The following is a 26,911-nucleotide window of genomic DNA, read 5'->3' on the forward strand; positions in this document are numbered from 1 at the left end:
GTTCTTCTGCTGTGAAAGTGGCATCTTGCTCACACTCTCTCTCTCTCTCTCTCTTTTTATTTTTGTTATTAGTCTTGCTGTCATTTAGGAAAAAAGATTTGGTTGGCACATACGCAATTTAATCTTTACTTACTAACAAGGAAAAACTAAATAGTCTTAGTTTTAAAAAGCAAATCAGATAAAAAGCAAAACAATAGATAATCTGATCTCTATATAATAAAAGGTAAAAATATAATTGTACTCTCATTGTAAATTATTTTGTTCTCAAGGTCTTGTTTAGCTCAGGAAAAGTCTCCATTTATGTTAACTAAAAGTTTTGTTATAAAGTATTATTTCCTAATTTTTTTTAGTCTGTTTCTGCAATCTGTTTCTAACAGTTCATTTGGGATGTGTTAAAAATGTGCTGCAGTGCTTTGCCAACAAACTTCCAATGAGTACTTTTTGAGACTGTTGGAAGAAAACATTCCAGTTTAGGCCCGCTTAATGACCTAGTAGTAGTAGTAGGTGACTTGTTCATTTTTTTTTTTAACCAAAAATGAGTATTATAAAAACCATATAATTAAAAGTAAAGGTTTTTTCCCATAGGAGAATCCGTTTACTCAGAATCTATTTATTGTAATGTTAAACATAATTTAACTGCTTTGGGGAATCATGATTCATATACAATAAAGATAAGAACATCAAAAGCATAGCTGTATAATATTTCTTAGGCTAAAACAGTCCTTTGTTTTAGTATCTACGTTCTTTTCCCCCCCTAGCTTTATTGTCATGTAATTGACATACAACATTGTGTAAGTTTAAAGTGTACAATATGTTGATTTGATACACTTATATATGGTGGTATGATTACCACCATAGTGTAGGCTGACAACTGTATCATGTCATATAATTACTACTTCTTATTCGTGGGGAGAATATTTAAGATGTACTCTCTTGGCAACTTTCAAGTATATAATACCGTATTATTAACTTTAATCACTATGCTGTACATTAGATCCCCAGAACTTATTCATCTTAAAACTGGAAGTTCGTTTTCATTTAACCATCATTTCCCTTTTTCCCCGAACCCCTAGCTTTTGGTAGCCAGTATTCTAGTCTCTATTTCTATGAATTTGGCTTTTTAAGATTCCACACATAAGTGATATCATACAGTATTTGTCTTTCTGTGTCTAATTTATTTCGCTTAGCATAATATCCACAGGGTTCATCCACGTTGTCACAAATGGCAAGATGTCCTTCTTTCTTATGACTGAATAATATTCCATTATATATATGTACACCACATCTTCTTTACCCATTCGTCTATTGATGGACGCTTAGGTTGTTTCCATATCTTGGCTATTGTGAATAATGCTGCAATGAACAAGGGAGTGCAGATATCTCTTCAAGATCCTGTTTTCATTTCCTTTGGATGTATACCCAGACATGGGATCGCTGGCAAGTCTTTATTAAGAAATAGAAAACAGAGCTGGTCCCATGGCCTAGTGGTTAAGTTTGGCACACTCTGCTTCAGTGGCCCAAGTTTGGTTCCCAGGTGTGGACCTACACCACTCATCAGCAGCCATGCTGTGGTGGCAACCCACATGTGAAATGGAGGAAGATTCACACAGATGTTGGCTCAGGGCAAATCTTCCTCAGCAAAAGAAAAAAAAAAGAAAATAGAAAACATACTGTATGCATCAATTATAGAGACTTTCCACCTTTAATTATGTTTTCTTTCAAATCACCCTATTTTCCTCTATGTACTATCTCTTTTGGCAATATTCTATAGTACCACAATGTAAGTTACTGTTTCTTAAAATTTTCCCAAATTGTGGATCTCTTGCCTTAGCCTATTTCCGGAATTTCAGATCTATATTTTCAGCTTTCTGTTGGCTCTCTCCACCTGCCCTTCAGACTCAAGTTCATAATCTTCTCTTAAGCTGGTTCTTCATCTTCTGATGTATATTTCTATTAATAGCTTCATCATTTTTGTAGTAACCCATATTCAAAACATCAAACCCTTTTTTAATTTAAAAAATTTCTCTTGCTAATTATAGCAATTGCTTTAAAAATACTGTTTCCAGATAACTAAACTTTTCTGTTAGGGATAGTATTGTTGGAAGACAGCTTTTTTCAAAATTATGACAGGTTTGAATGACATCTTCAGATCTTTTGCAGATGTTATTTTATTTTTTTTATTTTTTTTATTTATTTATTTTTTTTGAGGAAGATCAGCCCTGAGCTAACTACTGCCAATCGTCCTCTTTTTGCTGAGCAAGATTGGCCCTAAGCTAACATCCATGTCCATCTTCCTCTATTTTATACGTGGGACGCCTACCACAGCATGGGTTTTGCCAAGCAGTGCCATGTCCGCACCCGGGATCCGAACCAGTGAACCCTGGGCCGCCGAGAAGCGGAATATGTGAACTTAACCACTGTGCCACCGGGCCGGCCCCACAGATGTTATTTTAAATAGCCACCACCTCCTAGTTATTTGCACAAAAGTAGAGCTTCGATACTTGATCTATACTGAATGCATAATTATTGAATTTATACACATGTATGTATTAATATATGCCTATATCATATTCTAAATGGTGGATAGTTCATTTACATTAACTTTCCAAAGCTTTACCATCACTACTTCAGGAATTATTAGGTCTTTTTTAAGTACCTAGTATGGTACAATGTGTACTGTGGACAGTTTATGAGATGGGTAACACAGAATTTATAATCTTAAATCTTAGACCCTTCACAATCTTGGTCTTCAACATTGCCTTCTGGTAGATTAAATTTTGAGACCTTGTAGATCTGAAAAATAGCTTTATTCTCTTGCTTGTTTGGCAGATCATATAATTATCATTTGGAAATAAATTTTCCTTTAAAACATTCAAGATATCATTGCATCATTTTTTAGCTTACAGTGTTGCTATTGAAGTCTGATGCCATTTCTCTTCCTTTGTTGTGGTAGGTGCTCTGAGCCCTCCCAACTGGTGACTCATGTCTTTCAGTTCTAAAAAAATTTCTTTTATTATTTTTTTGATATTTCCTTCCCTCAGTTTTCTCTCTCCTTGTTTTCTGGCCTACCGGTTATTAGATGTAGGACTTCTGGCACTTATCCTCTAATTTTATTTTTTAATTTCCCATTTTACTTCTTGAGTTTTTGTTCTGTTTTCTGGGAGTCACTCAACTCTTTTTTTCTATCATAGTTTCACTTGCCATGAATTTGTTCTTATTCTTGCTGTCTTTTTTTTTTAATAGCATCTTATTTCATGTATGTTTTTTCTTTGTGCATCATCAAACAAAAAAAGGAACATGAAAGGGAGAATGGGGATAATGCATGGAATAGAATAAAATATTTAAATATACACACACATTCACTAATGTATAATTAATATTCTTAGGAAAAAAAGACACTAAAGAAGGATTTATATCTTTTTTATTCTTCCACTGTCATTTTTTAGGACTTCAGGATGGAGTTGGAATAAACACGTGTGTTCAGTCTACCATGTTTGTATTTTCCACCTCTTTCTTTTTGTGTACAACTCTTGGTCATCCTTCAAGACAATTCAAATGTCTCTTTCAGGATGCTTTTCCCAATTTTTCCTAAGGCCCAAACCAGTTTTAGTATGAAATAGTGTATATTTAGTTTCTCTTTTTCCTCAGTGCTGATGAGGTAACAGTAGAAGCGGTTACGAGTGTGTGCTTTGGACAGACACAGATCTAGGCTTGGATCCTAGGTCCAATATGTAACTCACTGTGTCACTGTATGACCTTGGGATAGTTACTTAACTTCTCTGAGCCTGTTTTGTGTGTAATGTAGATATAGCATAATACCCCTCTTAGCGATGTAAAAGCACGTGAGAAGGCAGTTAAAGGACATGGCACACAGAAGGGTCAGCCATGATTTTTGTTAGTCTGTGAGCTCCCTGGCGGCAGGTACTGTGTATCTCCAATGTCCAAGGCATAGCACATAGTTGTTACCTGAAATGCTTGTTATGTAAATGAGCAAACCAGATTTCTACAAATAGCCATCATAGAACCATGCTGTCTTTGTGTCCACAAATTAAAAAATCTCCACACACATTTAGATACTTTTAAAAAGGAATGTTGGATGCATTGGTGTTGCATGAGCTTATCAATGATTCAGTGTTTATCAAACAATTTCTGAAGATTGATTTTGAGCCTTTGACTAAAAATTGGCCAAGGATAGGCTAAGTGTTGAAAAGAGTTAAAAACGTTGCAGAGGCACACTTATTAGTCTGACCCTGGAAATATGTAATTTGTGCTTATATGTGAGGCCTGTAAACAACGTTTTTACCAGGGATGAAAGAGAATGATAGTATAGGTTTTGTGATAGAAAGCATGAGATATATGCAGTACTTTGAGTTTATTTAGCACTGTGTGGTTGATTTCTGCAAAGTAAGAGTAGAATTTCACCTGTTGGTCCATTCAACAAGTAACTGAGTGTTGATTATGTGCCAGGCACTGTCCTTGGTGCTAGAGATACAGCAAAGAATAAGACAGTCTTGGCCGTTAAGAATTACAGCTTGAGTGTATATGTGAGTTGGGAGCAGCACCTAGACAGCAAAGAAATAAAACAGAGTGATAGGTAAAGAGTATTAGGTGGAGTGGGGAACCAGATTCTTTTAGGCCCCTCTGAGAGCAGGTGTAGTCCCAGGTCTCCTGACTCACAGTTCAGTGTTCTTCCATAAAATGCCAGTCTCTTGAGTAGAGTTTTACATGAAGGGTTAACATGAATGAAACCAACTCATAAACATTTTCTGCAACGGATCTGTGGCCTGCGGGTATGAGATTATTCCAGACTTCTATATCATGTAGGCTAACACTGTTGCTATTTAGTCACAAGACAGAATGATCTTAAGAAATGTTACAGTAATCTTCACGTGGCTACCTCCTTCTCAGTTTTCATTATTATGGGACTTTGGAAAAATTCATTTCCATTTTCAGGGCCTCAAAGTAGATAATCTGAGTTTCCAGCTTAAATTTTATATGCAACTTTGACTACGTGAAGAAGAGGATCAAGTTAGTAACTCCAAGTGCATGGGTACATTTTGATAGAACTTGTTCCCCATAGTGTTAGGCACACACTAATAGTCAGTAGCTCTTGGTCACTAGTTAGTATTAATCATCCATTTTGTAAACATCAGAATACATTTTCTACTTAGCAGATGCTCTAAACTTTTTAATGCAATTAAGAATGTATCTTTGAGAAGCATTTTCTCTGGTACATTAACTGCCACCACAGAATGGGTCCGCAACTTGAGATCTGTGTAATAAATTACTATAAACGTTTGTAATGCCGAGACTTTTATGCAAAAGAAATTAAAAGATTAAAATTGTATAATCCTTAGTTGACACAGACATCCCTCCATGTGTCTGTTCTAAGCATCCTTCATGAATGAACACGCTATCTTTTGGAGTGCCTAGGTTTATACAGTACCTAATGCAACAGTCATTTTCAGGCTTTTAAAAATGAGCAGAATAACTGTTTTTCCCTATTGTGTGGGTAGGTGCTGGTAAGTGGCATTCTTACTTTTCCCCAAATTTGATAACCTCTCTGAGAGTCAGACAGAGGAGTCAGACAGACAGAGCTAAGAGTGTCAGCTTTGTTCTCCCTGTCTTTATCCCGCATTCGGTATTACCCACAACTAGACTCTTGACAGCTAGACAACTCCAGGCATCCCTCAGAAGAGCAGATTGGAATATATCCTTTCTACTGGCAAAAGCAGCCCAAGAGGAGAGAGAACCCAGATGGCTCTGAGCTGAGGACAGGCATGCATAGGTCTTTCTCTCAGATTCTGCCTTAGGAGCAGGAATGAATGAGGACTGTTAAGAGAAGCTAGCACTTCACCGCTTCTCAACCTTCTCTGGACATCAGAATCATCTGGGGACCTTCTAAAAAATACAGATGCCTGGGACCCATGCCCAGAGTTTTAGGTTGTTTATCTGGGACAGTATTTCTGTAAAAGTTTCCTAGGGTGATCTAATTGTGTAGCCAGAATTGAGAATCACATCTCTAGTGGAAATCCTACATAGGAAGGAAAGGCTAGGGGGATGGAGGATACCACCTGTATTTGTGCATACATCCCCAAAATGGTATTCCTCCCCAAAATAATGCTGACTGTTAGCCATAACCTGTGTCATCTAGTACAGAAGATAAAGTGCCTTGGAGTCAGACCATCTCATAGCATCATATCCTTGGGCAGATTGCTAAACTTTTTAAGTAAATTCTCCCATTTGTAAAATGGAGGTAATAGTACTTACCTCGTAGGGTTGTTTTGAAGCTCAAATTTCAGCCATTTGAAATGCTTAGCATGATACCTGGCACACAGGATAAGTGTACGTTTTATTATAGTAATAATTATCTTTATTCAGTAATTTATCAGCATGCATGGAATATTTAAGGATTTTTTTAAAAAGTCTACATTCATATAGATGGCCCTGTATCTGTGTAGTCCATATTTGCATTTTTAATGACAGCTGAGTATTGTATCTTGACCCTTCTTCAGTTGTATGACATATGGGTTATTTCTCATTTTCCACAAATATTGCTAGAACCAACAATCATGTGGAAAGGGCAGTTCTTTGATTTTATTGGAGTACAATTCCTAAGAAATGGGATTACCAGACAGATATGTATGGTCAATATTATGAGATTACTCTAAAGGGAGAGTATCATTTGTGTACCATTGAGACTGTGTGGGTTTGCCATTTGCCCACTTAACAAGCTAATTGTTAAGGAAATGTTGTGCCCTTGAGCTGCTTGATGGACCGAAAAGTGAGATTGTCAGGAAACACAACAGGTTCTAGGCCTTAGATTCATACGAGAAAAGGTACCTCAAAGCTTAAAATCATAGTTTACATTTCTCAAGACTAATTTTGGTACAGTATTAGATGCTATTATTAGAGCAACAATGATCTAATGCTTATTTTTCCTTTTTATAAATAACAACAATAAGGAAGTAGCTATTACATTTGGTCATTAGCCAAGTTGGTTTTGCATTTATAGAAAAATACGCTGAATACCAGGAATTGTCTTTACCCATATAATTTTTCTGAAGTGTTTTTACGTAGCGAAGTTATTACTTTTTGTTCCCTTAAGTAGGGATGGCAAGTGAGATATTAGAATTATTCTTATGAATACTCTCAGTAAGGGAGCCATAGATGACTTCATTTTATATGCAGAAGACATACAGAAATTAAGATTATCAAGAAGTGTATTCCCGCCAGAAATATAAGGCACCAGTTACTTAATCGGCTTACTTAGCTAATAAGATCATACAAGTCTGGTAGATGTTAAAATATACATATTTTTATATTTGTGCTACATGTGTTTATGGGACCAGGATCTATTCTTATATAAAGCCATATATAAGTCAAATTTTGGAGAATAATTAAATACCAGCCTGTTCCTTTCCATTTGTTGTTGCCATATGAAATCAGTCAGCTTCAAAGCAATCACTGCTTCCACTCCACACTGATAACCTTTCTTTTGGTTTTTTTTTTTTGCAGGAGGTATATCGGATTCCAAAGAAAAGTCAAACTGAAAAGGAGAACACAAGTAGGTATTCAGAGATACTCTGTGTATATGGCTTTACAAATATTCTTTTGGAAGTATGCAGAGGTAACTGATAAGAACTTCAGCTGTTTTGTTTTTGAAACCAGACAGTATGTAATTAGGTAAATGAAGTATTTGTGTTTGGAAACTCATTTTTATTCATTCTTAGTGAATTTTAGCCAAAGGAGGTGTCCCTTTACACTACCTGGATTGTTGCTTTCCTTGAAGTCATTGCCTTTAGTAGCTTTTCTTCCATTCATTTGTTCTTCTAGAGCAGTCGTTCTTAAACTTGTACTCCTAGAGGTCTGTGTAAGTCTTTACCTGTAGATGTTTATATGCAAAATCCTTTGTGTACAATCATTTTTCTGGAGAAAATGCAAAACTTTCCTCAGATTCTCAGGGAGTCACTAACCCTCAAAAGGTTAAGAGTGATTATTACAGAACAGATAACAGGCCATGGCAGTCTGGTTTCTGGACTTTACGCCTTAGTTATGTTTCCAACATACTTCTTTAGCAATTAAAACAATGGGATCAATCATGGTGGCTGTTGTTGGTCTCTTGAGCCCCTTCAGCACTGACCCAATATAAATAGGGTAAAGGAGCCAGTGTGATCATATTTTTGGTCTTTTTCTTTATTTTTGGCATGAAGAGCTTTTTGTAATCTTAAATCTCATTGGTTAAATAATCTTCTTGGTTAAAGACCTATGAGGTGTCCTTTGCCTCATTCTTGTATCTCTTGGATATTTTTAATTCTACTGGACATCCTACTTAGGGCTGCAAAGAGTTCTTCCCGTAAGAAAGAAGGCAGGGTTGGGCAGTACTAGTTGACAAAACCAGTGGCACCACTATAGAGGCCATTATCATCAGAGGCCAGTTTCTCTGTGCCTACTGAGTTGAAATTATGAGCAAGCTAGGCAAAGTTTAAATACCTGTGAGGATTCCCCTCAGTATTTTGCAATATCTGGTCCCATGTGGCCCTCTGAGAGAGGCAGGGCGTAGTCTATAAGAGACTGCTGTAATCTTTTCAGGAAGGAGACTTTTGTGTGCCAACTTCAGTTTCTCCCTCACATATGGAACATCCCCCCTGCTATAGCTCAGTCTCAGGATTTTAGATTAAAGAAATGCTTATAATTCAAGCCTGGTTTCTATACTCAATGTCAAGCAATTAAAAAGCTTACCACTTTTAAAATTCGTAAGAATTGTGAAATACTTCGGGAAATGTGTAGTCCAGCTTTACCCTCTTTTTATAATATGAGAAAATCAGCCTGAATAAATGAAATGACTTCTCTGCCTCACGTATTCTAAGATGCAGAGTCAGAATATGAACTGTTGGTGTGATTCCTTTTCTGATTTTACCAGGCTATAGTGAAGAAATAGCCACATTTTAAGGAAATTAACACCAGGACAAGGAACCTAGGTTTGAAGGAAGAAATAGAGTAGTCATGGGCAAATAGAGATGCAACTAGCTAATAGTACTTCACAGAAGGTTGCTATACTACTACCTTGTGAGCTGAAACAGTTGTTTTAATTGTACAGTATTTTCTACCAGCGTGTGGCATAGATGAGTTCTGTTAGCTTCTCACTAACAAATGCTCATATATGGTTGTAGATTAGTAACTATTTTGCAAATAAATGTTTTTGGCAACTAAAAGAACTGCGAGAATGGCATATACAAACCTAACCTTACTGCTAGGAAAAAACAATTGATAGCATGTTTTTCTGAGATAAGAACAAGAAAAACCAGCTAATGATTATTGAGAATCTGCTTTGTGCTATGAAAGATACGTTATAAGAAATTTTGGGGGCTGGCCCTGTGGCCGAGTGGTTAAGTTCGCAGGCTCCACTTCAGCAGCTCAGGGTTTTGCTGGTTCGGATCCTGGGCGCAGACCTAGCACCACTCATCAAGCCATGCTGAGGCGGTGTCCCACATAGTAGAACTAGAAGGCCCTACAACTAGAATATACAGCTGTGTACTGGGAGGCTTTGGGGAGAAGAAGGGGCAAAAGAAAAGATTGGCAACAGATGTTAGCTCAGGGCCAATCTTTAAAAATAAAAAATAGAAATTCTCTTCTCAAGAAGAGAGCAGTCTGATTAATTGGGTAGCAGTACTAACATACACAAAGCACCAACCTGTAATACCAGTCAATTTATAGTGAAATGTTTTGTGGTAGGATTTAGACTTTTTAGGGAGATGAGAAACTAGGAGCCGTGATCAGTGAAAAGTAATACTTAGGACAGCTTTTGGGAGCAGTTGCAGTGGAGTTGGGTGAGTTAGCATGAGTGAGAATCATTCTAGATAAAGAGACTGAGTGAAGAAGGTTAGTAGTACCATCTTTCAATAGGAAGCTGGCATTCTTTCTGAAGATGAGGCTGTCTAGCTTTGATAACTTCCTGAGTTATCTGTTATCACCTGTGTTTGAAATATTTTCCTTTTAAAATTTTAGTTCATAAAAAGTTGTCTAATCCTTTTTTCTTTAAATTAAAGAGACTTTTCCTGTTGAGGTTGTTATACTTAGCATGCCAGGCTACTCTTCTACAAACTATAAATATGCGGTTACAGGGGCAGTGAAAGGCTTTTACGTTTTGAACTCACAAGCAGACTGCCTTGCTAAAGGTAATGGGAACATCTTGCATTCATGTGTTCCACAGAACTTTGTTAGAAATGTTGAAGACTTGCACTAAGACTTTTGTGGGGAAAGGTAGAAAAGGGCATTCATGAAAGAGGCTTTCAGGAAATAGAGTGTATACACACACAAGACCTTGTGTCTCATCCAGATTCAGGACTGGGTATATGAGGGAAGAGTCCGAGGATCCATTTGTTGGATAGAAATTTTATTCCACAGTTGACATACTATCACGATGGAGAAAAATCTACCAAGTAAACTTTTTAAAAACCCTTTTCCCTTAGTAACTGAACGAGGAAGGGATGCTGTTGGCTTCAGAGATCAAACAGCTGCCCCAAAGACTCCTAACAGGTCAAGAGAGAGAGACCCAGACAAGCAAACTCAAAATAAAGAGAAAAGAAAACGAAGGGGCTCCCTCTCACCACCTTCTTCTGCCTACGAGCGGGGAACAAAAAGGCCAGATGACAGGTAAGTGGCCTGTGTGAGTTATTCTCAGAGCAAGTCAAAAAGTGCCCAAGTCATATTCTTCTGATTTTGGGTACCAAAGGCTTTTGGAATGAGTATATTCTTTTTATGAGTGAGTAGAAAACTTTACTGATAAATGTTGAGACAGTCTCTTTTGACAGTAATAATTGCTGTGAAGACTAACAGATTTTTTTTGAATGGTTGCTACTTGATAACATTTAAATGCTATTTGTGGTGTCAAAGATTTGTTCTTTAAAGAGATGTAGGGGTTGGTGCGAGATAACTCTTCCAAGATTATGGTAATTATTCCAAAGTCAGAACTTTCTTTTCTAGTGAATCTTGTGCCACACCAGTTAAAATGCTGATTGATCCCTGTGTCAGAGGTTGTCTTTATCATGCTGGTAGAAAAACAGGCCACATAAGCACCTGCTGGGGACTAGAAAACATTTATTCCAGAGAAGTTCTTGTTAAATTAAGTTTAACAAAAAATCAAGATACAGCATTTATGTACTTCAGTTGTCAGAATTTTTAATTTTGAGCTGTCTGGAAATGTAATAGTAACTCATGATGCTTTTAATTTGCGTTTCCTTAGTTACTAAATAGATTAAACGTCTTGTCATATGTTTGTTGGCCATTCCTGATTCCTCTTATATGAAGTATCTTTTTATATGTGTTGTTCATTTATTAAATTATATCTTTTTGAGTTTTAGGAGTTCTTTATATATATTCTAAATACAATTCTGTTTTGGTGATAATTTTTGCAAGTGTTTTTCCCACTTCATGGCTTGTATTTTGACATTTTTTGTGTCTTTTGATATACGGAATTTATAAATTCTGGTGTAACTGAGTGTATCATATGTACTGTATGTTTGTTTTATGGTTAGTGCTTACTCTTGTTTTAGGAAATTCTTCCCTACCCTTGAGGTGGGTGATGATACTCTTTTTTTTCTTTTTTTGCTCAGGAAGATTATCCCTGAGCTAACATCTGTTGCTAGTCTTCCTCTTTTTGCTTGAGGAAGATTCGCCCTGAGCTAACATCTGTGTGAATCTTCCTCTATTTTGTTTGTGGGTTGCTGCCACAGTATGGCTGCCAATGAGTGGTGTAGGTCTGCACCCAGGAACCGAACCTGGGCTGCCAAAGCACAGTGTGCCAAACTTAACCACTAGGCCACAGGGCCAGCCCCCCTTTAGTCATATTTTTAATAACCTCTTTTATTTCATTAAACATATTAAACATTTCTTATAGTTTATGTTGGATAATTGCAGTATCAGCAGTCTTTGTCAGTCTCTTCCTCTCATTTGTTGAGAGAGATATATATAATTTTATAGTTATATAAAATATATTTTTATTTTATACGTATATAATTTTATTTTTTAATGAACTCATGTTCCTTAGACTTTTATCTGTGGGAATCCATTGAGGCCTGAATTTAAGTGCTCTCTTCTATAGACTATTTGCATTTGTTTCTGCCAGACACCCAAGGCAGAAACCCTACTAACTCTTTAAAGGAAATTTTCAGCTTAGAGGTTTTTAGACCATATATTTTTTGTTATTTGGATAAATGTTATGCCCTTATCTGTGAAGCTGTTATTAGGTGTTTCTTTGCAGCAAAACATCTTGAAATTGGTTGTCATTTTTTTGCTTTTGCAAGAACACTTTCTCAGAAGTTTGATTCAGTGCATGGAACTTCACAAAAGAATCTTGAAGCCCTTAATTCTCTTCTTGTGAACATTAGAGCTGGTGGTTTCTTGTGGGCCTGCTGGGGATACTAGTCAAAACTATCACAGAGTATTATGCTTAGCAGTAAGATGTTATACTAGGTATTGCAAGAGAAGAGTATGTGAATCTACCTTCCCATGCTTTTGTGTTTGCATGCTCATCTTTCACTTAACTATCCTTTGTTGATATTTGTTATAAATGTGTGTGGTCAGATATGCGTCAAATTCTCTAGCTTTTATTCATGTATTTTGGTTTTTGTTTTAATTTCAGAATTTGTGGTTATAGGACTGTCCCGAACTATAAAGAAGAATCTATTTAGGATGCTATATGTATCTTTAATGTGAAGTTCTAGAATCTGAGAATAAGGATAAAGTTATTATTTTCACCTAAGTGTCTATTTCCTTAGGGTTCTCTCTTATCTGCAAGACTCCTTAAGTAATTCTGAGTATGATTTTTAACCACGGCCAAATTGGAGTTGGTGTGGTTAATGGTTTAGTATTGACTGACATAATATTTATTATTGCTTTGATTATGTCTATGATTTAGGAAAAAACTTTTTGTGATGCTCTTACTGTTTTCCTTCTAGATATGATACACCAACTTCTAAAAAGAAAGTACGAATTAAAGACCGCAATAAACTTTCTACAGAGGAGCGTCGGAAGTTGTTTGAGCAAGAGGTGGCTCAGCGGGAGGCTCAGAAGCAACAGCAGCAGATGCAGAACCTGGGAATGACGTCTCCACTCCCCTATGACTCTCTTGGCTACAATGCCCCTCATCACCCCTTTGCTGGCTATCCACCAGGTTATCCCATGCAGGCCTATGTGGATCCTAGCAACCCTAATGCTGGAAAGGTGCTCCTCCCCACACCCAGCATGGACCCTGTATGTTCTCCTGCTCCTTATGATCATTCTCAGCCCTTGGTGGGACATTCTACAGAACCTCTTGCTGCCCCTCCACCCGTGCCAGTGGTGCCACATGTGGCAACCCCTGTGGAAGTTTCCAGTTCACAGTATGTGGCCCAAAGTGATGGTGTGGTACACCAAGACTCCAGTGTTGCTGTCTTGCCAGTGCCAGCCCCAGGCCCAGTCCAGGGACAGAATTATGGTGTTTGGGACTCAAACCAACAGTCTGTCAGTGTACAGCAGCAGTACTCTCCTGCACAGTCTCAAGCAACCATATATTATCAAGGACAGACTTGTCCAACTGTCTATGGTGTGACATCACCCTATTCACAGACAACTCCACCAATTGTACAGGTAACTAATTGTGGGACCTCTCTTGTCTGTCTTACAGTCTATTTATGGGATGTTCAAATCTGATGCCAGGAGAAAGCCCTGCCATTGATCACTTTTATATATTGATCAGTTTTGTATGTACTAGTCATCTGTTGTTGTGTAACAAATTACACCTGGATTTAGTAGCAGCTTCAGACAACGAATAAGTAATTATCATCTCATAGTTTCTGTGGGTCAAGGATTCAGAAGCAGCTTGGCTAGGTGGTTCTGGCTCAGAGTCGTTCATGAAATTACAGTCAAGCTGTTAAGTAAGGCTGTAGTCATCTGAAGGCTAGACATGGGCTGGAAGATTCACTTTCAAGATCATTCACATAGTTGTAAACTGGCCTCCATTTCTTACCACCACGTGGGCCTCTCAGTAGGGCTGCTTACAACATGCCAGCTGGCTTCCCCCAAAGCAAGTGATCAGAGAGAGAATGACTTTGGATTATTCCTCTTTTTGGCTTATATGCAGTGAATTATATTTAATTTATTCTTCTATATTCCTACAAAAGGAGAACCCTTTGTCATGATAAATGAATTAGGAGACAGCTGCCCTTTTCCTCCTCTAGACCTAGCTTATGTATCATTTTTTATACCCTACAAGTTTATCATCATGAAGTTTGCCAGAGTGACTCTCGTACACTGAGCCTAAGGATATTACTATGGTAGGAAATAGTAATGTTAAATTTAAAAGTTAGGAGTGTACTGATTTTATATTTAAAATTATATTTATATTAATCATTTCTTTTTTCCTGTAAAACAAAGCAATGCGTTTTAAGTTGTAAAAAAAATATGTCCAGGGGCCGGCCCAGTGGCGCACTGGTTAAGTTCGCGCGTTCCACTTCTAGGTGGCCCAGCGTTTGCCAGTTCAGATCCTGGGTGTGGACATGGCACCGCTTGGCAAAAGCCATGCTGTGGTAGGCGTCCCGCATATAAAGTAGAGGAAGATGGACGTGGATGTTAGCTTAGGGCCAATCTTCCTCAGCAAAAAGAGGAGGATTGGCAGTAGTTAGCTCACGGCTAATCTTCCTCAAAAAAAAAAAAAAAAAAAAAGATTGACAACAGATGTTAGCTCAGGGCCAATCTTCCTCACCAAAAAAAAAAATGTCCAAAGCATCATCCTCGTCACATTCCTATGTCTCTCCCATCACTCCTTGTCACCACTTAAAGGTGAATTATTGTGAATGGCAGAGACTCCTGGGGATGTTTCCTGCACACATTACTTAGTATTGATCAGTAATTTTTACTTCTGTTAATATTTTTGTGATGAAGTTGTATCAAAATTTTGTTCGTGGGGCTGGCCCGATGGCGCAGCAAAGTGCACATGCTCTGCTTCAGCGGCCCGGGGTTCGCTGGTTCAGATCCTGGGTGCAGATGTGGCACTGCTTGACAAGCCATGCTGTGGTAGGCGTCCCACATATAAAGCAGAGGAAGATGGGCACGGGTGTTAGCTCAGGGCTGGCCTTCCTCAGCAAAAAGAGGAGGATTCGTGGCAGTTAGCTCAGGGCTAAGCTTTCTCAAAAAAAAAAAAAAATTTGTTCAAAAGGCCATGATAAAGTGTCCTGCTTTAATTCCTAAAAGCTTAACTGTGTTAACTACTTTCGTTTTTTTATAATCTCTTTGACCACATGTTTATACATTTGTGATCTTGAAGACTTGAAGATTTTTATCCTGTTTTTCTGCTTAGCATAATTCTTAACCATTTTTCCAAATTACTCTTTTTATATGTGTGTATATGTACATTCATATGCACGTATACATATACATTTTAATGGCTATATAATTTCCCATTTGCTCATAAGGTCATTGTTTATCTATTTTCCTGGGGTAGTCATTTAAATGAAAGTTCTTCATAATTATAAATAACACTGCTCTGAACCTTCTTATACGTAGGTTTTTTTTTTTTTACCTTTCGTGTTTGGCTTAAAATGAATATTATAGTGCTTAATAAGGCTAGTAAGAAAATGAGAATATTTTAGGGATCTTAAACAAAATTCCTAGCTCCCCACTTCTCCTATGACTTGCCATATTCTGTCTCAGACCAAGCCGTTAGTTTTGAGTTTTTCCCTGAGGATATGTATCACAGATATAAGAAAAATGATCTACTTTTGTCCCACTCCTATTCCTGAAGTATGTTCTTAACCTGGGTGTCAGAGTCTGAGCAACAACAATGGAAGATGTCCATTAAAGACTCCTCTGTAGAGAGCTCACTAGTCATATGGTTACTCATATAAAATAGAATCTGTTTTTTCCATCTCAGTGAGCAAAAGGTTTCTCTAGAGTTTAGTCATAGCCTTAAGACTCAAGCATCACAATTTTACTTGCTTCTAGTCTTCCAGCTTGTTCCTATTATTCCAGGGTAGGTTTAAGTCCTAGCCGTGATAGTTTTTATGTAACACCAGGTGTGGGAGATCCCCGACTCTGATGGGGGTCAGGGCTAAATGAGATAATATATGTGAAAGGGCTTTCTGCTTCATCAAGCACTGTATAAATGAGTGTGTGGTAAGAATTTTAGATACACTGAATTCTGCTGTCTTTCTTGAAAGGAGTTGTATTATAGAAGACTACAAAAAGCTAAAAAACTAGTTTAAAATTTGATCACCTTCCTTACTTCCTCTACTGTGAGTCACTCCTTTTGACCTTTTCCAGTCAGAACAACCTGTTAATTAGGAATTGATAGTAAAAAGGCTTTCTGAAAAGAGCAGCAGGAGCCATTTCTTGGATATCCCAGCAGTAGCACTTCAGTTGTTACTCCACTCTCATTGGAAGCTAAACAATTGGACGACTTTCGTGAGCCACTCCCTCCCCCCAAAAAAGAAGTTTTCTGTTTTTTTATGATAGAATTGAATCTAAGTAAGTAAATGACTAGAGAATTATTCAAAAAAAGAAGCTTTGGTGTTTGAAACAAAAGAGTGTTTTATACGTTTGTATCCAAATATTCATACTAAAAGTAAAAAAAATAATAATTTGATGTATCTTCCAATAAGATTATGCCAATTTAGAAGTTGATTATTACTTTATTAGAGCCAGAAAAGCATAAATTATGAATTTCTTCATTTTATCTTTTAGAGTTATGCCCAACCAAGTCTTCAGTACATCCAGGGACAACAGATTTTCACAGCTCACCCACAGGGAGTGGTGGTACAGCCAGCTGCAGCCGTAACTACAATAGTTGCACCAGGGCAGCCTCAGCCCTTACAGCCAGTAAGAAATATTTTGGTTCATAACCAAATCTTGATGAAGATTTGAAATCTTGATGAAGTGTTGTTATTGGATGAAATGGGATATATAGGAGGTTGGCTGGAAGTGACTGAGAAACTAAACAGGAAAATAACATGATCAGATTAGCAGTGTAGAATACTCACAGTTCCAGAGAAGGCTCTTAACGGCACTCTGGCGAGCGATGGTGGCTTAGAAAGGTGGGACAGTTAGTGGAGATAGAGTAAAATCACTGCATGTGAAACGCTTGGGAATGAGACAGTGTTCACTTACAGTAGCTATTTGAGGGCTTGCTATGAGTTGGGCCTTTCAAGGCATTTTGAATACAAATGTAAGATTCCATTCCTATCCTTAGAAGCTGACATTCCATTAAGAGAGTTAAGGATCACATGAATAATAGTAAAAGTAGTCAGAGTTTAGTGTCATAAAGCAGTGATGCTCAAAAACCCGTTTGCTTAAAAGTGGCCACATTTTTCTGAGCCTTGGGTCGCAGGTTCTTCTTTAACTGCTCAAGCAAAGGTGAAGCTGGAAAAAGTATTCTTTTTTACCTGGCTTACATAGAATGAACAATTAAGGGTATATATATCCTTACAGTGATTATCTTATTGTCTGCTAGAGCTGCTGTAACGACATACCACAGACTGAGTGGCTTAAACAACAGAAATTTATTTTCTCACAGTTCTGGAGGCTAGAAGTCGGCAGGTTTGGTGTCTCCTGAGGCCTGTTCTTGGCTTGCAGATGGCTGCCTTCTCACTGTTCTTCACATGGCGTTTTTGTGCACATGTTCCCTGATGTCTCTTCCTCCTCTTGTAAGGACACCAGTCGTATTAGATTAGGGCGCCACCCTTATGACCTCATGTAATCTTAATCACCTCTTTAAAGGCCATATCTACAAATATGGTCATTGGGGTTTAGGGCTTCAGTATATGAATTTTGGGGAAACACGTTTCAGTCTATAACAGTGATTATGAGATTTTTTTTATGTGTTTCAAAATGTGGCCTTAAATTTTTTTAAATATAAATATGAGGTTCCAAACATACAGAAAAGTAAAGAAAAATAGATAATGGATAAATGTTAACATTCTGTCATATCTGCTTTTCAGACCGTGTTTTTTTTTTTAAAAAAAAAAAGAGAGATGGATCTACAGCCCATTCACCTGATCAGTATCCTGAAGTTGTTATGTGCCATTTAGCATTGGATATTTTTAAGGTTGAAAAATACTGCTGAGTTGCTGAATATTTTGAAATATGATGTCTTGGATGGTGAACTTGGAGCCCGCTGTCAGTGTTCTGAAAGCTCCCTAAAGCTCTTTAGATGTACTGTTTCTGAGCCTTTCCCAGATTGTACCTTTGCTTTATCTTTTTTTAAAAGAAGAGATTGATGTGTGTTTTTACATATTGCTTATGTAGACTACTTTCGTCTTTTTCAGCTAGATTAAGAGATGGCCCTGATTAAGAACTTGTGTGTGTGTTGTTTCTTTTTAGGCTGAAATGGTTGTGACAAATAATCTCTTGGATCTGCCACCCCCCTCTCCTCCCAAACCAAAAACTATTGTCTTACCTCCCAACTGGAAGACAGCCCGAGATCCAGAAGGGAAGATTTATTACTACCATGTGATCACAAGGTAAGAAGGGCTGTGTGAGCATCCCCAAATCAGCTTTCACTTGGTCAAAGAAGCTGCCATTATAAGGGGAGTTTTATGGTTATAGATAGACTTGTTATCATTTGCTGTTCACTGTGCTTGAGGGCTGTTGGATTTCCAAAATCACATCTTAAATGTTTCATCATACTTTAGACTTTGGTCCTTTTTAGGTGTGTTTTGGTGTATTTTTAATCTATAAGACTTTCCTGAGGAAAACTAAGGAGTTTTTAAAAAATGTAATGACTTCATCTAACATTGTAGATATCAGGGGCCATGGGCAAACCTTTTCTATAAAAGGCCAGATAATAAATATTTTAGGCTCTGTTGGCCAAACAGTCTCTGTCATTATTACTCAATTTTGCCATCGTCGTGCAAGCAGCCATAGGTAGTACATAAATGAACAGGCATGTCTGTATTCCAGTAAAACTTTATTTATAAAAGCAGGCAGTGGCAGGGCTAGCCCGGTGGCCAAGCAGTTAAGTTCACGTGCTCCACTTCGTCAGCCTAAGATTCACTGGTTCAGATCCTAGGCACAGACCTACGTACTGCTCATCAAGCCATGCTGTAGCAAGCCTCCCACATATAAAGTAGAGGAAGGTGGGCACGGATGTTGGCTCAGAGCCAATCTTCCTCAGCAAAAAGAGAGGGATTGGTGGCTGATATTAAGCTCAGGGTTAATCTTCCTCAAAAAAATCCAAAGGGGCTGGCCCCATGGCTGAGTGGTTAAGTTCGTGTGCTCCACTTTGGCGGCCCAGGGTTTTGCCATTTCGGATCCTGGGTGCGAACATGGTGCTGCTCATCAAGCCATGTTGAGGTGGCATCCCACATGCCACAACTACAAGGACCCACAACTAAAAATACACAACTTTGTACTGGGGGGCTTTGGGGAGAAAAAGAAAAAAAGAAAATATTTAAAAAAAACCCAAAAAACAAAAACCAGGCAGTAGCCCAAATTTGGTCCATGAGCCATAGTTTGATGACTCCTGCTATATACAAAAAACCCAGTTTATCTTTTTATTCGAAATTTTAAAAAATATATCTTTTAGATAGCTTTAGTGAATGTAAATGTGCTTTCTGTGTGTGTGTATGTGTCTGTGTGTCCTCATCAGTATATGATCTTGTGTGAGTTCTTAGGGTACATGTTTTGTAATCTGCTTTATTAACCAATCTGTTTATTAAACTTTATCAGTTAATACAGAACCACATTTTTTTTAATGCTTACTTATACTTTGTTGCGGGGGTCAGCAAATTATGCCTATGGGCTACTTGTTTTTCCCAATAAAGGGAACACAGCCACACCATATACTTAAGAATTGTCTATGACTTTCACACTACAATGGCAGAGTAGAGTAGTTGCAACAGAGACCATGTGGCCCACAAGGTCAAAGATATTTACTCTCTGATCCTTTATAGGAAAAGTTTACCAACCCCTGCTCTCTTGTATGGTTATACCAAATTTTAATTAACCTACCCTTATTGATGGATTTTCATTATTGTATATATAACTCTAACCCTGGGCATCCTTACAGACACTAATCTTAGTACCTTCTTCAGGTAGATTCTTAGAAGCGAATTCTTAGAAGTTGGTCAAAGAAGAGATATATGTTTTAAATTGATAAATATTGTCAGCTTATCATTAAAAAAATTGTTTGTACTAATTTAGACTCCCACAAGTGCCTTTTTTCTTCACGTAGATTCTCTTAATCTTGTAAGTCTAATAGGTGAGAAACCTTACTTTCATTTCTAATTATTTTATTGTTGAGATGGAACGTCTTCATTAGATTATTAGCTATTTTTGTCTTTTATGAGTTGCTTGTTTGGACATCTACCCAATTTCTGTCAGCATTGTTAGGTCTCTTTATCAAGGGTATTGCAAATGTTTTTGTTTGTAATGTCTTATGACATAAAGAAGTTTAAAAATTTCATACAATCAAATATGTTCCCTTTATGCTTTCTGCTTAGAAAGACTTTCCTTACTCCCATAAAAATACCTGTGAAACGAACCCTCGTTATGTTGCTGACTTGAGAACGTAGTGATTTTAAAAACCAGTGTCTGCAAGTTTTACCAGACCTTTGTTTTTTCAATACCAAAGCAAACTTCTTAATATACTATCACTTTTCCAAAAACTTAAAAAACAAATGTATTTATTTATATGTATACCTTTTCCAACTTTTTTCTAGGTTTTCCTTAGCTAGCACCTAAGAGCATCATACTTCTCTCTCTCTTCATTTTCCATAATAAAACCCACAGCTGCTTGTGGTTCTTTGATTACAGTAGAAATCTTGAGCTCATTTTTTAATTAGTTCCATTTGTCAGAGGTAAGCCTATTTTCACAATCATCTGCCAAACTGATTTACATTGAGTACCTTTAATGTTGCTGATTAAAGATTGATGTGGTAGAAAAGCAGATGACGGTAATGGCAGGATTGACCTGCAAGATAGAGTGCCAGCTTCTCTGAGGCTTTTGACATTTTAAGTGATTCCCCTCTTGCATTTCCTGTGACAGCTGACTTCAAACTTCTGAACATGAATTTCCTTACTTCCAGTTGTTACCTCACAGATCTAGCTTTTTTAAAAAAAACCTTTAACTGCTTATTTTCAAAACATCTGTAAACATGCAGTGAATTAACATGGTTGAACCCTTCTTTTTGGAGTCAGTTGAGAGTACTTTTACCAGAAGGCACAAGTTTTTAACCTGTACATCTTTTCCATGCTGTCAGTCATTAAACAAAAAGGGTGCAACTACAAATAAGGTGCCTAAAGCAAAGAATGATTTTCTCACATGGTCAAGCATTGTGAGGAGAGTGTTGTGATTTATTTTCTTTTGCTATGAGTATATGCTAGGTATTGTACTTTCAATCATTATTGATCTCTTCACCTGCAGAGGTGTGACGTAAGGCAGGCACCTATTCCGTGCACTCTTTAGGCTTTGTTGAATCCTATTTTCAGGACGTTAACAGCCAGGTGAGAGATAGACAAGGTGTGGTTTTACTGCTCTTTGACACCAGCAAGTGTTGCCACGTCATTGGCTACAGAAATACAGTGGGCTAATGTATGTCTCTGGGATAGAATCATTGCTGCTGGGAAGATATCAAAAGAATGTCTCTATCTTATGGAGCTGACTTGTTCTATGTCTCATTGCATGTTGTATTTTATGTATGTATGAGCAGAGATACCTATGCCAGAGTTCTTTGTTTTCTGGCCATGATAGCATGGCTGTTCTTACCTTCTTCTAGGCAGACTCAGTGGGATCCTCCTACTTGGGAAAGCCCAGGAGATGATGCCAGCCTTGAGCATGAAGCTGAGATGGACCTGGGAACCCCAACATATGATGAAAACCCCATGAAGGTGAGTGTGGCTTACACATATGTTTCCTGATCATTTGGGCATCTGTGGCCTGTCATATTGTAGGGCCAGTAGCCACATAGTCTTGGGATTCTATTTTTCCTTATTGTTCTGGAGAGTTACACGTAATAAATGTTGGGAGGTTGGGGGAAGTAGGACATCCAAACAATACAGAAGTATGATATGTAGAACAAAAAATAAAAGCTCTTACTTTCTATTCAGCTGCTCTCCTTTCATCATACTTTCCTCTCTGGAGATAAATACTGTTAATCTTTTAGTGCAGGGGTTCTCAACCAGGAGCAGTTTTGCTGCTCAGGGGACATTTAATAATATTTAGAGACATTTTTGGTTGTTACAACTGAGGGGATGCTACTGACTTCTAGCGAGTAGAGGCCAAGGAAGCCGCTAAACATCTTATAATGCATAGGACAGTCCCCCACAACAAAGAATTAGCCAAAAATGTCAATAGTGCCATGGCTGTGAAACCTTGCTTTGGTGTATGTTCTTCAAGATTTTTCTGGAAAACACACACACACAGGTGTCTTTCTTTTCTTTTCATTTTAAACACACAAATAGAATTATAGTATTCATATTTCATTATAACTTCCTTTAATATGTCTTAGCTCTTTCCCTGTAGATCTACTGCATTCTTCTTGATGCCGTATGTTTCTTTTTAAATGTGTTTGGTCTTTAACTGAAGTCTTACTTAGATAGTGTGGTTTAATGTCCTGCCTTTTTGGGATTGGTGGGTCTGGAAAGAAGTTAAACTGGTTACATCAAAACCTCTCCAAAGAGGTGTACCCCCTCCTTTAAAAAAAAGAAAAAGATTTGACACAGACATATTTTACTATGGAAATACTGTTTTAGAACAAAGAAAGCTTAAAAAAGAGCTTATTCCTCATCTCCCTCTAACAAGACAATAATTGAGATTAGAGTACATATAAATCAAATACTCAGTGATTGAGTTATAACAATTTTTGTCCCTTTCCACTTGTAACAGGTCTTGCTGTCTCCAAGGATGAGGTATCTTGAATGAAATAGAAGACCATATTTCTATGTTCTAAGATCTGAATAGTATTTTTTTTGTTTTGAAAGTAAGAAGAGGCACTTAACTAGTTAAGTCAGTCGGGAGAGGTGGGAGAGGGATGAAGGAAGAGAGGAAGGAACTGGAATGAGAGAATTAAAGTGGAAACAAATCTATAACTTCTTTTAAATTTTATTCACTTTGGGAGAAATTTTTTTCTCTCTTCAGCATATATTTGGCATTTGCCAAAAAGATACCTAAGTTAAATTCAATTCATAAATCATGAAAGCTTTCTACATACATACCACTCAGAGTGTGTATATTTATCATGTTATATCTGATAACATACAGAGAAAGTAAGTAACACGTTCTGGGCAAGGCTGTAGCTCCTCAACTCTTGCCCTAGAATTAGTTGTAATAAATAAGTACACTGAATTCCAGAAAAGTTGGAGTGCCCTGAAGTAATGACATTCACAGTGACAATTGTGGAAAAGTATGTGGGTGTTTAAGTAGATTTTAGTGGAAAATTAATTGTTTATTATAATTTATAATGTATCTGAACATACCAGAGTGTGAGTTCAAAATTAGGATTAGAGGTAATACTTTTGTTTTTGTTGTCACTGGATGGCAAAGTAACAGACTGTTAGTTTGGTTGATAAGATTTGAAAGTTGAGAGAAAGTAGTTAGTTGTAAAGTCCACAAGTAGACTGTGTAGGGATAAATATCCCTTTCATGAATTGTAAAATATGAAGCTCTTACTGCTTGCTTAAGCTGTGAAACCTTGTGGAATTGAAGGGCCAGACCTCAGACAGGGTAAATGTTGAGAGTATTATGGCTGTAACTTGACTATGCTTGAGGAACTTCGGAAGGAAAAAAAAAAACAGTTTTCTATGGCTACAGAAAAGTGTTTTCTAACAGAGTCTACTTAGGGGTTTAAGCCACCAAGTAAAAATTATAATGTTTGTTTTCATTGTGTAGTGAGATAATAGAGATGATTCCCAAGATGAAATTCCACTTGGGAATGACTAAGGTGGTCGGATTTCCACAGTGTCTAAGAGGAAACTATTCCTTGGTGCTCTGCTATAACGTCAAGCTATAAGAGAAAGAGCATTTTCTATTTTCAAATAACTGTACCACTCATTAGCACTATTAAAAAAGCTTAAATTTAACACCACTATGTAAGAGACCACAAAGAATCCTATGTATTTTTTAATACCTTTTTTTTGAAACCTGGTAGTTAGCTTCTGAAAGAACAAAATATTTTAAATATATACTCTTACTTTATGCTTAATAAGTGAGCATGTATTATATCCCCCAAGGTGTGCTTCAGGTGGTGTATCGGGACAGACGAGGAAAGTTAAGAAGTCAGCACATTTGCATTTATAGCAGAGAAGTGTTTGACTGAGGGACTTTCATTGTATACAAGAATGTATACCTGTAAGAGAACTAGAATTTTCTCACACCAACCCACATAGTGCAGCCTTTGTTTATCATTTCTTTAAGACTAGCCTCATGACATTTGTTTCAATTATATCATCAAATTATTTCAGGAGTATTAAGCAACACACAACAAGGAGTCCATATAGGGTTCTACAAAAGCAAACATAGTATATCCTGGGACGGGAAAGCACTGAACTAAATCTAATGCCTAATTCAAAAATAACTCTGATATATCGGTATTCTTATGTATGTTGGGAAGAGGTTTGGTACGTGTGTAAAGATGAGAAGGAGTGGGAAATTATAAAGAGGAAGTATTTCCACCTACTACCAGATCTTAAGTGGTTATAGAGCAAGACTTCTAATGGCGATTCAAAGATGTCAGTTTTTATTCAGTTTTCAGAGGAGATTGGAGAGAAACTTTTCCATTATTCTTCTTTGCCATAGTACAAATATGTAAATAGGTCCCTCCTGGAATTCAAATAATAATAATAATGAGAGTGCAAAAAGTAAACTGCCAAATGTATTTCTTATTGTGAACAAATAGTTAATGGTAGAAGTATCTTCTCTGCTAGAGTCATAGTCAAACCAAAATAGGGCTTATAACTTTAGTTCCTTGAGTGAACTTAAGGTTTGACCTCTTCATGAAATACTTATACCATTTCTACCTGAGCAGAAGATAAAAATCAATTTGAGGAGGTTTTACATCTAGTGTTTCATTTTATGTAAATGACGCCTTTGCTAACCAGCTCAAAACATACTAGTTATGTAATTCAGAGGAAAGGAAAACAAATTGTCTAAACTTTTTCTCCCTTTTCCTTGCCCATAAAACACCTTCTCGTATCGTAGGTGGCACATTTAATGTTACACCTTTATCTTTCCAAATGCTTTTTCAGTTGTAAGTAAGCAAAATGCAGTTCAGATGAGCTTGTAAACATAAAAAGAGACATATTGGCTTGTTTAACTTGGAAGTTGAGTGGTTATTGGCTTTAGGCATGACTGGATTCTTTGGCTCAGATGATGGTGTCCGGATGATCCATCCTATATATAAAACAAGGTGAGAGTCAAATCTGACAGTCCTTTTAAGAAGAGCAGCTCAGGGCTGGCCCCGTGGCCTGGTGGTTAGGTTCGTGTGCTCTGCTTTGGCAGCCCAGCGTTTCGCTGGTTCGGATCCTGGGCGTGGACATGGCACTGCTCCTCGGGCCACGCTGAGGCAACGTCCCACATGCCACAAGTGGAAGGATCCACAACTGAAATATACAACTGTGTACTGGGGGGATTTGGGGAGAAGATTGGCAACAGTTGTTAGCTGAGGTGCCAATCTTTAAAAAAAAAAAAAAAAAAGAAAGAAAGAAAGAAAAAAGAAGAGCAGCTCAATAATTGTTGAAGTCCTGTGTAAAGCACTGTGCTATGGGTGAGAGTAAGGGATGATAGGGGTCCCCACTGCTCAAATCACTTACCTGGTGGTGGGAAGGTCACTGCGACTCCTGTGTTAGCTGCCTTTGAGTTTTAGTCAGTGATTCATGTATAGAATCAATCACATTCATTTATCTGTAGCCGAGAGTTGAGTCACCGTCAGCTCTTATGAAATAAGATTTTGATGATCTTTGATGATAAATAGTATGCAAGATTTTGGGATTGTTTTTGGTCAGTTATCATAGAAGGTAAAGAGAGTATTTGTGAAGTCCACTGAAGTGCTATGGACCCATGGAAGCTGGGAGAGGGCTGACCAGCACCCCCAGCAGAAGACTGCCCCTACATTTGAGGACTCTCTGTGTTGGCAATGATGGGGTGAACCGCCTGACTTTGGGAATGTTTCCATTACTTAGTGAAGGGCACCTTTGGCTATGTATGAGAGCTGTTCTTCAGAGATTTTTCAGAATCTACTCACAGAGAAGAATGAACTATATATGAAACTTTTCACAAGTAAATATTCAAGAAGGTGTTGTATAGATTTTGGCTTTAGGTTCTGTACCTGTCAAGAACAAAAGAAGGTTATTTAGCTTACCTATCATTTAGAAACATAAAACTACTTAATAGTTTTTGAATGAATCTATCAGGAAAGAGAGCAGATGACTAGCTCATTGCTTTCTACATTGCTTATGTCTCAAGGCTTATGTCTACAAGCCCTAAAATTCAGAATGAGACTGCAAATAGAGGAATTTGCAAGCACCTATGCAAAGCAATCCAGAGTCTTATGGATGTCTTTGTAACATACTTTTTCACCACCCATGACTCCTGACAATCTCTGCCTTTTAATTGGTGTATTTAATCTGTTGCCATTTAGTAAATGTGTCAATAAGGTTGGCTTTAAGATTTACCCTCTTACTGTTTGTTTTCTAATTTTTTCATGTGTCTTTTGTTTTCTTTTCCTTTTCCTGCTTTCTTTTGGATTAATTTAGATTTTTTTCCCCCCAAATATTCCATTTTATCTTTTCTGTTGGCTTATTAGAAACCAGCCTCTTTGCTTTACTTGTTTTTTAGTGGTTGCTCTAAGGAATGGTTATCAAAGTGCAGTATGGGGACCTCTAGGGATTCCAGGACCCTTTCAAGGGAGCTGTGTGGTCAAAACTATTTTCGTAATACTACTAA

The 26,911-nt window shown here is 37.4% G+C and overlaps 1 protein-coding gene across 8 annotated transcripts in view; it reads left to right on the top strand.

The window, feature by feature from the left end:
- Window positions 1–26,911, top strand: part of SETD2 (SET domain containing 2, histone lysine methyltransferase) — a 125,077-nt gene that overhangs the window by 85,158 nt on the left and 13,008 nt on the right. For 7 of the 8 annotated variants that reach the window (XR_011426923.1, XR_011426925.1, XR_011426924.1 and 4 more), the window contains 6 exons: window positions 7,519–7,567; window positions 10,473–10,656; window positions 12,960–13,629; window positions 16,720–16,854; window positions 18,355–18,494; window positions 21,750–21,861. Coding sequence is in view for 5 of the 8 variants with exons in the window: in XM_023620544.2 (XP_023476312.2) it covers window positions 7,519–7,567; window positions 10,473–10,656; window positions 12,960–13,629; window positions 16,720–16,854; window positions 18,355–18,494; window positions 21,750–21,861 (1,290 nt within the window). In the remaining 3 variants the exon portion in view is untranslated. The remainder of the gene's footprint in view (window positions 1–7,518; window positions 7,568–10,472; window positions 10,657–12,959; window positions 13,630–16,719; window positions 16,855–18,354; window positions 18,495–21,749; window positions 21,862–26,911) is intronic. The other variant, XM_023620547.2, reaches the window with a different exon arrangement.

Source organism: Equus caballus, chromosome 16, assembly GCF_041296265.1.
Source record: "Equus caballus isolate H_3958 breed thoroughbred chromosome 16, TB-T2T, whole genome shotgun sequence".
Classification (NCBI taxonomy): Eukaryota; Metazoa; Chordata; class Mammalia; order Perissodactyla; family Equidae; genus Equus; species Equus caballus.